This window comes from Dipodomys spectabilis, unplaced genomic scaffold (assembly GCF_019054845.1).
Source record: "Dipodomys spectabilis isolate Male_0828 unplaced genomic scaffold, ASM1905484v1 ptg000157l, whole genome shotgun sequence".
Lineage (NCBI taxonomy): Eukaryota > Metazoa > Chordata > Mammalia > Rodentia > Heteromyidae > Dipodomys > Dipodomys spectabilis.
In genome coordinates, this window is record NW_024870834.1 from 18,434,795 (window position 1) to 18,448,490 (window position 13,696).

General features: G+C 43.4%; 1 protein-coding gene across 1 annotated transcript in view; it reads right to left on the reverse strand.

The window, feature by feature from the left end:
- The window catches only part of Ift43 (intraflagellar transport 43), a 75,661-nt gene that overhangs the window by 12,114 nt on the left and 49,851 nt on the right, over positions 1 to 13,696 (reverse strand). Inside the window, exons 4-5 of the mRNA XM_042692646.1 lie at positions 7,567 to 7,599; positions 6,414 to 6,460 (exon numbers count right to left, since the gene is read on the reverse strand). Of these exons, the coding sequence (XP_042548580.1) occupies positions 6,414 to 6,460; positions 7,567 to 7,599 (80 nt within the window). The remainder of the gene's footprint in view (positions 1 to 6,413; positions 6,461 to 7,566; positions 7,600 to 13,696) is intronic.

A 13,696-nucleotide genomic window follows, 5' to 3' on the forward strand; every position in this document is an offset into this window, starting at 1 on the left:
ACTAGTGGCTCATGCCTGTAACCCTAACTACTAAGAAGGCTGAGATCTGAGGAATGAGGTTCAAAGTCAACCTGGGTAAGAACATCTATGAGTCTCTTATCTCTAATTAGCCACTCAAAAGTGGAAGTGAAGCTGTGGCTCAAGTTGGTACAGCTTTGATCTTGAGTGAAAAAGCTAATGGACAGTACCCAGGCCCTGAGTTCAAGCCCGGGGGGCGTGGGAGGGGGGAACACATACACACACATACTTACACACATGTATACACACACACTCATATATACATACATGAATAAGGTCTCTATGACATCTTCACTCTAGCTGTCCAGAAAAATACATCTAACAAGGTTAAACAACATACACCTCTTTTCTATTTTCTTTCTTTCTTTCTTTTTGTCAGTTGTGGACCCTGAAACTCTGGGCCTGGGTTCTGTCCCTCAGCTCTTCAGCTCAAGGCTAGTGCCCTACCACTTGAACCACAGTGCCACTTCCAGCTTTTTCTGCTTATGTGGTGCTGAGGAATTGAACCCAGGGCCTCATGCATGCAAGGCAAGCACTCTACCACTGAGCCACCTTCCCAGCCCCAACATACAACTCTTTCTAACAGACTGCTTATAATAGTCTTTCCAAATGTCCCATAGCCACAGTCATGGTCTGCAAATAAAGGATCACTCATTTGTATATCATCAGTACCCTCACAAAATTAATTTCCTGCAATGCAACTGATTTACACAGACTCCACTTTTGGCCCACTGCAGCCTAAGCACAGAGTGTATACTATGGCACTACTCACTGAGGCCTTTTACATTGCAGGAGAATTTCCTGCGTCTCTGTACTATCACTTCATTTTTTTCCTCTGCTGAGTCTCAAAGATCCAGGCTGGGAGAGCTACGGACATGGAACTCCAAGGACTTACAAGCCTCCTTAACTTCCCAGTATTCGCACCACTACCTGTAACATGTGGTGAGACTCCTAAAGTTGGTTTTCCCCTATGAAGGATTCAGCATAGCACAAGAATTCACTATGTAAAAGCAATCTCAGTGGGCTTGATCGAGATGAACAGATAACAGGAAGAGAGGACGAGTCAAACCTGAAAAATATGCTTCATTTCATGAGAGCTTTAACACGTGGGCCTCTTGGAATCTCTGTCCAGCTCAGATATTGCTGTGGACAAGACCTCACAGTGAGAGGCTTAGCAGAGCTGAGAAAATGGGCCATGGGTGACTCTAAGAACCAACAGAGGAGAACAAATCTGAAGGGAAAATGTACAGGAACAAAACTACAGCTAGGAGCAAATGAGACAGGCCTTTGAGAATAGAGGATTGAATCACAGAGACCACATCTGAACCTAGCTCTACCACTTACTAGTGCAAGTATGCAGAAAAGCAGTTCATACCTGCTCAAAAAAACACCTGCTAAATTTTTGGGAATTCTGCATGCAGGTTTGCTGTAGTTTGGAGGTTGAAATGCCAAAGTGTTAAAGGCTTGGATCCCTGGATGGTGTGACTAGGAGATGGTAGAACGTTAGGAGATGGAGCCTAGTAGGACTTTAGATAATTATGGGCTATTCTTTTAAAGAGGAAGTGTAAACTGGTCTCTTCTTTTCCCTCTTGCTTCCTGTTTCATGAGGTACAGTTTGCTCTGCCTTGTGCTTTTTTGCTGTTGCCATTTACCACCCCTCTAGAAATACATACCAATCGGCTACAACCAACTAACAACCAAAATAGAACTCTGTTTTTATAGAACTCCGTTCATTATCAGGTGATTTGTAATAGTCAGGGAAAAAAACTGACTAAAACCAGACTGTCAAACATACACATCAAGCAATGTAAACTTACACACACAGCTAAAAAACACTCAAACCTGGCCAAGTGGCCAGTGGTTCATACCTGTAATCCTAGCTAGTCAGGAGGCTGAGATCTGAGGGTCAAAGTTCAAAGCTAACCGGGACAAGAAGTCCATGAGACATTTATCTCTAATTTACCACCAAGAAGTCAGAAGTTTACCACCAAGAAGTCAGAAGTGAAGCTATGGGTCAAGTGGTAGAGTACTAGTCTTGAGCAGAAAAACCTCAGGAACAGTGCCCAGGCCCTAAGTTCAAGCCCCAGGGCTGGCGCACGCAAACACACACACACACACACACACACACACACACACACACACACACACACACACACACACACACGCACACACCCTACCTCAAAACTCACTACCTCCTGTATGTTACTACATTTGACTGTACCAATGCTCTCACAATAATTTACACCTAATGTAATTCACAGTGGAAATACAATATAGCAATGCGATACTACCCATTACATCCCATATCTGTGTGGTCAGTGATATCATGTTGGTAGCCTGAAACCAGCCACAGTGGGAGTATTTGCACCACAGTAATTGGCAAACACTACCTATCATGTCTGTTTTTTCCCCTGGAGAGCCAGCGGTTAATTTACCAGCACATCACTGCTTATTAGCCATATGACCTCAGTGAGTTATTTAACTTCACAAAGCTTTCATTTCCACCTCTGTAAGGCGTTGATAATCACTGTCTCCTCAGAATTATTGTGTGGATTAGCTAAAGTACTGCAGGTAAAGCAGTTAGCACAGTGCCTAGCTCACAGCAAACACTTACCAACATTAATGATCAATACCATTTCCTACGGGAATGACTTCTTTTTCCAAGTGCCTACCCAAAATCCTGTAAATAGGACAAGACACAGACAAAGGGGAAGGCAGTTTGATTCTTGGACCAGTGAGTATGCATCCTCCAAGCCCTGACACAACCCTGGGCATGAACTATGAAGCTGCTGTGCATGAGTCAGAGAAGGGCAGGAAGGCCTTAGTGTCCTAACAACTCTGAACTTAGTTACACAAATTAAGGAGCATTATTTCATAACCCACAAAGGGTAGGTATAAGTAAAATTAGGGAGGCCAAAGAATGAGGCTTAGGAACTACTCAGGAAGTCTTATACACTTCCTGAATGAAGCTTGATCAAGGACAATGGAAGGTACTTACTAAGCACAAACGGGGTAAGGCAGCCAAGTCCCCATTATCCTTGGTTGTAAAGGAAATGCAAATCAAAACAACCCTGAGATACCATCTTACCCAGTTAGACTGGCCAACATTCTGAATTCAAACAACAACAGATGCTGGTGGGGATGTAGAAACAAAGGAACCCTACTGCACTGCTGGTGAGAATGTAAACTAATATAACCACTCTGGAAAGCAGGCTGGAGATAACTAAACACAGACCTTCCCTACCACCCAGCCATACCACTCCTAGGCATCTATCCTGAGCATCTTAACCAAGACACGTCAAGGACACCTGCACATCCATGGTCATTGCTGCACTGTTCACAGTAGCCAAGATTCGGAAACAACCTAGATACCTCACAATAGATGAATGGATCCAAAAAATGTGGTACTTATATACCGTGGAAATTTGCACAGTCATTAGAAAGGATAAAATGACATTCACAGGGAAATGGAAAAAACTAGAACAAATCATGTTGAGCAAGGTAAGCCAAGATCAGAGAGACAAATAGTGCATGTTCTCCCTGATATGAGGAAGTTAGATTGAAAACACAATGGGATATCACCAAGTATACAGGATTCTAGACACCCATGCACAGTGAGACCAAAAGAGGATAGTCTTAGGGGAAAAGAAGTTGCAATACCCAAGCACCTCTTCCTATGTACATATAATAATATACATATTGAAACAAACTCTAAAGCTAAGGAAACAAATCTGTCTTATCATTTTTTTGGATGACAATGTATTCTTTACCTCATATGCAGTGTATACACATGGGGGAAGGGCATAGAATCAGTGGAAAATGAGTGAAAATGTGCAGCAGCAGAGCACAATGATTGCACTGGACATTGATGAATGTGAACCATGCAACTCATGGGTGGAGATGGGAGGGAGGGAATGAGAGCATGAGGAACAGATGATACTAAGCAAAAGAGAAGTAATGTACTTATACCTGACATATATAAGGTAACTGCTGTATACCACCTTTAAAACAACAATAAAGTAATTTTTTAAGTCTCCTTTAATCTTTTCTTGTCTTTCCTTTTTTGTTCCAGTCCTATATCTTGAACTTAGGGTCTGAATGTTGTCCCTGAGCTTTTTTGCTCAAGGCTCAAGGCTAGTGCTCTACCAAGTAAGCCACAGTTCCATTTCTAGCTTTTTTTAGTGTTTAATTGGAGATAAGAATCTCACAGACTTTCCTGTCCAGGCTAGCTTCAAATTGCAATTCTAACGTCTCAGCCTCCTGTGTAGCTAGGATTACAAGAGTGAGCCTCCAGAACCCAGCTCTCTTTTATCTTTTTTTGAAAGAATTCCTTTCACTTTTTCTTTCTCCTCATTAAAGCTGAAAAGGCTCAGTGGACCTGAGCTGGCCAGTTATAAGTATGGAGGATAGAAGGGTTAAACAAAGTATGAGAAACAGCCTGAAAGAGAGAAAACCTGGAGACAGACATGAACAGAGAATGGGAGAGACACAGGGGTGATGGAGAGATAGCTCTCTAGAGATAGCATATTTCTAATTCCATCAACAGCCCACGTGTCTTCCAGCCTCATTGCTTGGCTGTGTTCAGCCACTTTCACCTATTTTCCCTGTTGACATGGATAGAAAATTGAGCAATTACCCTTAAACTCGGAGCTCTCAGATCATCCAGATTGCTACACTTGCAGAATTAAGTCTCTGATCGCCCCTGGCTAGAAGTGGCTCAACTCAGCTTGTCCTTTAGGAATAAAAACACTTTCTGGTTGGCCAGAAGGATTTATTATTCCTCTGGTTTTGAGTTATTCAGTTCTGTCAAAACTGGACCCCAGGATGTAAAGGGCCATAGCCCTTGTAAAAGGTGGAAGTGAGCCCAATTGCTCAGAGCTGAAAGAGGAAGTCACTATGCCATCCAGTCCTGCACTGCACCAAAAGGCAATGGTCAAACAGAAACAGGAAATTGTTTCTGTTTTCAATCTCCTGCTTCCACAGACTACATTGTTTTGTTCCAGTACTGGGGCTTGAACTATGAGCGCTGTCACTGAGCTTTTGTGCTCAAGGTTAGTGCTCTATCATTTGAGTCACATCTCTACTTGTGGTTTTTGGTGGCTAATTAGAGGTAAAGGGTTTCATGGACTTTCCTGTTTAGGCTGGCTTTTAACTATGATCCTCAGATCTCATCATTCTGAGTAGCGAGGATTACAGGAGTCAGCCACTGTGCCTGGCTGAGACTACTATTTTAAAGTAGCATTGAGGATGAGAATTCAAGGCCTTTCTGGGTAGCTAGGATTACAGGAGTGAGCCACTGGTGCCTGGATGAGAATTCAAGGCCTTATCATTTGAGCCATCTCTAGCCTTTCTTGCTTTTTAGCTTACTTTTTAGGCAGAATTGCATTTTTGCCCAAGTCCTGCTTGGACCTGGATTCTCCTACCTAAGGCTTCTAATACAGATGGGTCACAGGTGGGTGTCACTACACCTGGCTTATTTGTTGAGATGGGTAGGGGTGTTTTCACTAATTTTCTGCCTGGACATGGATCACCAAACCATGATCTGTCCAATCTCTACCTCCCAAATAGCTGGAATTAAGATATAAGCCACTGTGTCTAAGCCCTAGAGTCTCTATTTACTTTTTAAATTTTATTATTATTATTTTTTTTACCAGTCCTGGGGCTTTCAATCAGGGCCTGGGCACTGTCCCTGATCCGCTTTTGCTCAAGGCTAGCACTCTATCACTTGAGCCACAGCACCACTTCTAGCCTTTTCTACGTATGTGGTACTAAGGAATCAAACCCAGGGCTTCATGCATGCTAGGCAAGCACTCTACCACTAAGCCACATTCTCCACCCCTTAAATTTTATTATTAAGTTGTATAAATAGATTATAATTTCATAGGTAAGGTTATGAGCACAACGCATCTTGATCAAGGTCAACCCTTTCATCATTCTCTCCTATTCTTGGTCTTCCCAGGTTCATGAGTCAATGCATTTTTATTTTGTTTGAAAAACAACACAAACCTGTGACTCTACTAAGGGAACAAGCAGGTTTCCTTACAGGCATTTTCAAAGCTGAGTATGAGGGAGTCATTCTGGGAGGCCCCTGCCCACTGGACATTCTGAGTTCAAAGAAGCAGCCTTCACTAGCCAACCAAGTAATTCTCTGAGCAAAGTTAATTCTAGAAATGAGTTCTACAATATATAACATATGATTCATACTGCATAATGGATTCTAAACATTCATATACAGTGAAAATGGGGTAAGTCATGTGTGAAGGGTGACATATGGCGAGACCACTGCAAATGTTGAGTTGGGCTACAGAAAATGATACCTTAGCTGTAGCTCAAGGAATCTTCAGGAGGCTCAGAGGCCTCTGGAAGACCTCTGGACTAACTCTAGGGCATCTTACCTCCTCCATCATCTGATCCGTACAGGCTCTTCTGTCTGAGGCGACGACTGACCCCAAAAAAGAAAAAAGGAGGGAAAAAAATGAGTTTCAAACCCAGAAAGAAGAGCCTCAGTTTTTACCGTACCCATTCTTTTCCCAAGATAAAAATGTTTCTTGACCTCTCTTCCTCTATGCTCTTGGTCAAATCTAATTTGATAAATGAGTTTACCATGGTACCTGCCCTGTCATTCAACAAACCATTCTACGGGGAATCATCACACAGACTATGACAAAAATGCTCCTCCTGCTCCTGGAGGTAGAAGACTGGGTGGCCCTGCCTTTACTACCACCTGTACCTACAAGCCTTCTTTCCCTTTTTTGGGGGGATATAAATCTTAGGTAAAGGCCTGATTTAGAAAGTTGGCATGGGGGCTGGGAAGGTGGCTCAGTGGTAGAGCGCTTGCCTTGCATGCTCAAGGCCCTGGGTTCGATTCCTCAGCACCACATAAGCAAAAAAAAAAAAAAAAGAAAAAAGCCGGAAGTGGCGCTGTGGCTCAAGTGGTAGAGCACTAGCCTCGAGCTGAAGAGCTGAGGGACAGTGCCCAGGCCCAGAGTTCAGGCCCCACGACCAGACCAAAAAAAAAAAAAAAGAAAGCTGGCATGCTCTGGAAATCTGTATTATTATAGTAGAAAGAACAAATCATTACCCCAATACCTGGATGTACCATTTTAAAAGCTACATGGTGGGGCTGGGAAGATGGCTCAGTGGTAGAGTGCTTTGCCTAGCATGCATGAGGTCCTGGGTTCAATTCCTCAGCACCACATAAGCAGAAAAAAGCTAAAAGTGATGCTGTGGCTCAAGAAGTAGGGCACTAGCCTTGAGCTGAAGAGCTGAGGGACAGTGCCCAGGCCCAGAGTTCAGGCCCCATGTCAAATGACAACAACAACAAAAAAAAACCCTACATGGTGAGAATATGACACAGACATTAATGCTAGAGTCCAGACCTTCAGTTTAGGAGCATTACCCAAGCTCTGGCTTCACTATGCATAATTCTAGCACCAATTTATACTTATTCTTTAATACTGTGTTCAACTAGGCTGAAGAGAATGACCACCAAGACTGAAATAGCTGACCAAGGTCACCAAAGGATATTTAAGATCAGTGGAAACATACTCTTCTATCTCTTCAGGAGCTTTCTTGACCAATCTGAAAAAAAAGAAAAGAAGGTGAAGTTTATGAGAACTTATGAGTGTCATGTATCACGGTAGGATCTTGAGGAATGAGAACTGTGGGGGTAAACTATAACATACCAAGGGCTTGATTTGCCTGAATCCCTCCATATGGACCAAGCCCCATAACCAGCACGAATGCATTGAACTAGAGACACAGTAGAGCCTGCTTACAACCTTATATCAGTGTAACCCCAAATTAAATCGTTGAGTTTCAGTGCAGATTTAGCACGAAACTTGAAATTCAAGAAGATATCATGAATGGGACCATTAGCAGAATATTTTCTTACAGCAGAGGCTCTGGGTCTTATTTTGTGCTGTTAGTTATCAGCACATATAGCTTCCCAGGAGCAAAAGAGGAGGCGCTGGCCATGTGGGTTAGGCTGCAGTCTCAGCCAGTGCTCTTCTGTCTCATCTGCATGAAGGACCACAGACCACATGGCCAGCACTGGGTAAAGGGTGAGCCTAAGACATTCTATGAGAACCAGGATGCTGGGCTTGCAGTAATTGATTTCTGAATCAGCTGATATGAAGAAGAGGCAGACAATGACTATGTACTTTTATGTCACCGTTACTGTCAGCATCCTCATGATCATTATCATCACCATCATCATCACCACTATTTGAGATGTTGAGGATTAAACCCAGGCCCTCACCCATGCTAGGCAGGGTACTCTACCACTGAACCACACCCTCAGTACAGAATGATACATTTTAAACAAATTCCCAGGCAATTCTAATCTATTAAGGTCACTACTGACGTTCTGAAAAATACTGATGGAAAGTCTAAATAAGACTGGCAATTGCTGATTGTGGTTAAAGTTGGGTTTGGGGGTACATGGTGTTTATATTTCTTTTTCTTTTTTTTTTGTGTGTGTGTGTGTGTGTATCTGTTGTGGTGCCTGAACTCTGGGCCTGGGTACTGTCCCTCAACTCTTCACCTCAAGGCTAGTGTTCTACCACTTGAGTCATAGCACCACTTCCAGCTTTTTCTGCTTATGTGGTGCTGAGGAATTGAACCCAGGGCCACATGCATGCAAGGAAAGCACTCTACCACTGAGCTACCTTCCCAGCCCAGTGATTACATTTCTTTATGTCTGAAAATTCCCACAATAAGGGAGTTATTATTACAGTTGTTGTTGATTTTGGATCAGAAATCTAACACCATGATGAGCAGAGGTAAAGGGTGGTGTCAATGTCATATGGCCTAGCAGTAGGATGCTCTCAAAGGCCCTTGACAATGGCTTTACCAATAAGAGCTGCAGTGGAGCCAGCCACGGATTTCTGCAAGATGTAAGTTATGCCCTACAAGAGTCTAACCATACATTAATTGTCCATCAGTTAAAATAATTTTAAACATTTGAAATTATAAATGGAATACTTTTCATGTAATTTAGTGATGTCCCATTCTGATGCCTGTTCTACGTCCAAGGACTATGAATGCAGATTGACTACTGAGGCCGTGTCTGGGTAGGAGGATGATGGAAGGCCCTTTGTCTTATTTCCTCTCATGCCCAGGGATCATTGTATCTAACTGCCCTTGTCAGTATGTAATTCTACAAACCCACTGTTCAAATGACTCAACCAATATGTCACTATGGGCAGCAGTGCCTGGATAAAAATGAGCAAGAGAAGAACAAGACCAAAGAGTCTGGGCAGACCAGACCAGACCAATGCCCTCATTGTATACCAAAATATATCCCTGCTAGCATGTAGTCGCTCCTTTCCTGAGCAATGTGGTTCTGTCTGAAGGAAAGAATGATAGTGTTATTTGGAGAGGAGAGCAAATTGTTATTTATCAACTTGATACCCAAATGGGGCAAGTTTAATATTCTGATTAATTGCTGCACAGCCCTTATCCTTTTCTCTCCTCTTAGTGAGAACTCAAGAACTTTAGTTACCATCCACTAGAGGAAAGAGAGAGAACAAAATGGCAGCCCTAAGCAAGGCAGCAGGATGCCCTCAGGTGGCGTGCTTGTGCGGGCGCTCTTTCTTGAGTTCATTCTTGCATTCCCACCCTCTACTCTCTCAGAAATGACAGGTTTGTGGGTACCTTTTGCTTGTGAGAAGCAAAACTTAGCGGGATAAAGCCCCTATTCCTGCTCTGAGTCACGGATAGAAAACTGGCCACTTTGGAGCCTTGTGGAGTTTGACCTGGACCACATTGCTGTATATTCTTTTGAACATGAATTCACTGCCACAACTGGGAGTTTTTGTACCAAAGTCCAGATATCTGGATTCTTTCAGCAAAAAGTCTGGCACAGTGGAACTGCAAAGAGAAGCCTGAGTTCAGGTGGTCCGGGAACTCCCTTCCATTGAGGCCCAAGTCTAGTTTTAAGTCACTGAGTCTATCTACACTGTAAGTTTTCTGAAAGGTGACAGAAGACAAGCAGGTTAATTCCTACACTGCACAGTGAGAATGAATGTGAGAAAGCCAAGACTAAAGGGGAAGAGAACTGGTAGAGGGGTCTGTCTCCAAAGCAATATGAATATGCAATAATTCACGTATGTATCCCAAGAAGATACTCTAAAAGAAAATCCTCTGCACAGTTCTCTTTATCTAGCTGGTCCCCAAAGGCATTTCAGGAAGCACAATGACACAGAGCCCAGAAGAGCCTAAATCTAGCACAATGTTTCTTAGATTACAGGTCATGACCCACTAGGGAGCTATGAGATCAGTTGAGCACACTGCTATTATCCTTTCTTCTTTATTTCATTTTTCTTTCTTGGTCTTTATTTTTTAAAGCATAGAAAAGAAGTATATTTCAAATGGTCTAAGTATTATGGAAACTCCTTGCTTTTGCATACATACTTACACACATATAAAACCTATCATAATAATATGTATTTTAAATTGCTAATGACAGGTTACAAACAAGAAAACAAACAGAAAGATAAAACACAGTGGTCTACAACAGCCCATCAGAGTATGTAAACAGAGGATTTAGGGCTGAGGTCCTATCTCTCACAGATTGTTGGGGCAGAGGCCGAGATAATATTCTGATTAATATTCCCCACACAGACACATCTTTCCTAACTGAGGAGAAGAGGCTGTGGTTGCTGGGGCCTGTGGGTTGGTCCCAGCACTGAGGCATGCAATCTGCAGAGATGTGCTCGGCATGGCCCCAGGCTTCCCCATCCACCACTGCCCAGGGGCCTTGAGCTTTGTTTCCAGAAAGGGCTAACAGAGAGCTGGGAACCTGGTGATGGACATAATAATACTTGTGAGGCCACCTCACACCGACAGTACTTGTCAACTCTCTAACGACTTCCACACCTATCAACACTACTCTCTCGTTGAGCTCTGGGAAGAGACATGTGTATTTAGGAGTACCATTTACTATGCAATGAGAGGTAGATCACACAGCTAGTTAGTGGTACAGCTGAAACCAGGTCCTCTTCTCTGACTCCCACCCTCGGCACCCTCGGCCCAAACACACTGCTCTCAAGCCATCCCTAAAGCACCCAGACCTCTGTTTGAATTTCCCCTGCACACAGTCCCTTCTTGACTCTCCCTACTTGTAGAAGACAGTTTGGAGAATTGAAAGCTGGAGAGAATCTTTTAAACAGGTAATTCTTAAACCAGTGGCACATGACAGAATCACACTTGCAAGGCTTCATCAATGGCCATGTGATAGGCCCCCTGAGGTAGTAATTTCTAGAAATGGGCCCTAGTCACAGCTATGAGAATCAGTGCCCCAACCTTATTCCAGATCTGAAGCTGGACACTCTAGTTGCTAAGCAGCAAAACAGAAACCTGCCTGTCTTCTCCCGAGGTGCCTCCTTGCTTCTGCTGGCAGTGTTAATGAACGTCAACTTGACCTGGAGGGTGAGATGAGGAGGCAATGGCTAGGGGGCCTGAAAGGCCCACAGGGGGAAGCCCGGATGCCTGAGCTGAGTTCCTGAGACTCACGCCAGAGTACAAATCAAGCGGGAGCCCAGAAACTTGCCACCACAGCAGGCCAGAGAAATTCAGATTGTATTAGGGCCACGTGTTCACTACGCAAAATGGAAAGCTCCGAGGTTGCTGAACCAGCACCTTGAAAAGTAAATGAAATGCCAGGTTCCTTTTTAAGAGGCCCTCCATCATGCGCTGAACCTCTGCCTTTGGACAAGAGTAAACATCCTTCCTCACCTCCTGCCTTGTGGACTCGCAGGTAACAGGAGTAAGGACGCATAGGTTTCTTCCCTCCCTGCTGGTGAAGGTCTCTATCTAGACTGTGGCTTGGCAAAGGGAAATCACACCATCTCTTCGTGGTACTTTGTAAATAGAAACAATTGTCAAAAGCCACTGGCACTCTTTAAACACATACTTCTCATGCAAAGCTCTATTACTTAAGCCAGACCCCAGTCTTTGCAGTTTTACATACTTTGTCGTTGAGATAGAGTCTCACCAATTGTGCAGGGCTAGCTTCAAACTTGAGATCCTCTGACCTCTATCTCCAAAGTACCTGGGATTACAGGCATACACCACTATGCTTAGCTTTGGGTATGTCTTTAAAGTTGTCTTTCTATTCCCACCTTCATTTAAAGCCCAGTCCCTCAGCTCAGCAGTTCCCTCTTGTTTGTTCTCTCTCTCCTTTCCTTTCCCTCTCCTCCCCTTCCCTTCCTTCCCCTTTCTTTGGAACAGAATACTAGGGCTTGAACTCAGGGACTTGGTACTGTCCTTAAACTTTTTTGCTCAAGGCTAGCAGTCTACCACTTGAGCCACAGCTACAATTCTGGCTTTTTGCTGGTTAACTGGAGATAAGAGTCTCATGGACTTTCCTGCCCAGGCTGGCTTCTAACTGTAATCCTCAGATCTCAGCCTCCTGAGTAGCTAGGAATAAGGTGTGAACCACTGGAGCCCAGTTCCTTCCTGGTTTTCATCTTGGCTTTTCTCTGACCTGAACTTAAGTTTTCATTTTTTCCTCCTGGATTTGATCACAGCCACATCCCTCCAACAACCCCTGGTACTAGAGATTGAACTCAGGAGCGCTACCACTTGAGTCATATCCTAGCCCTTTTGCTTTTAGTTTGTCTTTCAAACACAATTTTACTCTGGTGGTTCTGGACTATAATATCCCTTCTTTAATAGTTAGGATCACAAATATGTGCCACTATGCCTAGGTTGTTGTTGAGATAGAGTCTTGCTCATTTTTCTCAAGTTGGCCTGGGACCTCAATCTTCCATTTACACCTCTAGAGTAGTTGAGATTACAGGCTTGAGCCACCATGCCCAAGCCTTTGACCTCAAGGGAAATATCCCATTCCCAGGGTCTCAACAGCTCTTCCAAAAAAGCAACGTGGGGCTGGGAAGGTGGCTCAGTGGTAGAGCGCTTGTCTTGCATGCATGAGGCCCTGGGTTCAATTCCTCAGCACCACATAAACAGAAAGAAAAAAAAAAGAAATACAGAGCTATATAAAACACTCTCACCCAATTCATAATAAATAAGGCAACATTTCAATTAATGTAGTTTGTAATTTAAAAAAAAAAACACCAAAAAAGCAACGTAGAAAGGGTGAGGGCTGAGGATAGCCTCTGTCAGCATTTACTGAGTTCACTAGGCACTGAGAACTCACAGTATATTATTTATATGTTGCTTTTATTATAATAACATATAACAAATATATATGATCATGTGATCTCATTTAATTCACTGTTTTACAGGTAAGGAGACTGGAGCTCAAGACAGGTACGGTAACTTGCTAAAGGCCACACCACCAGGAAAGCAGTAGTGCTGGGATGTAAGCCGGGGCTGTGGGGCTGCAAAGCTCCGTTTATAACTCTTTCTGACAGAGCCGTGGCAGCCCTACACAGACAGAAATGTCCTCCCATAGTCTCTGCTTCAAATCCAAATAATCCTTTCCATGGATGGGGATATTCAATGGAAATTTCAGCTTATTGCAGGGCTACAGCTTGTCAGGACTGATGGCTAGTTAGCACTGCTTTAATTGTTTAGTGTGTTATTATATAAGTTCATTTATAACCCAACAGCTTATATTACTGAAGAAGAAAAAAAAAAGACTCTTCCCCTCCAAACTCCCTCCCTTTGACATTTCTTTTTTTTTTTTTTTGGGTCCGGTTGTGGGGCC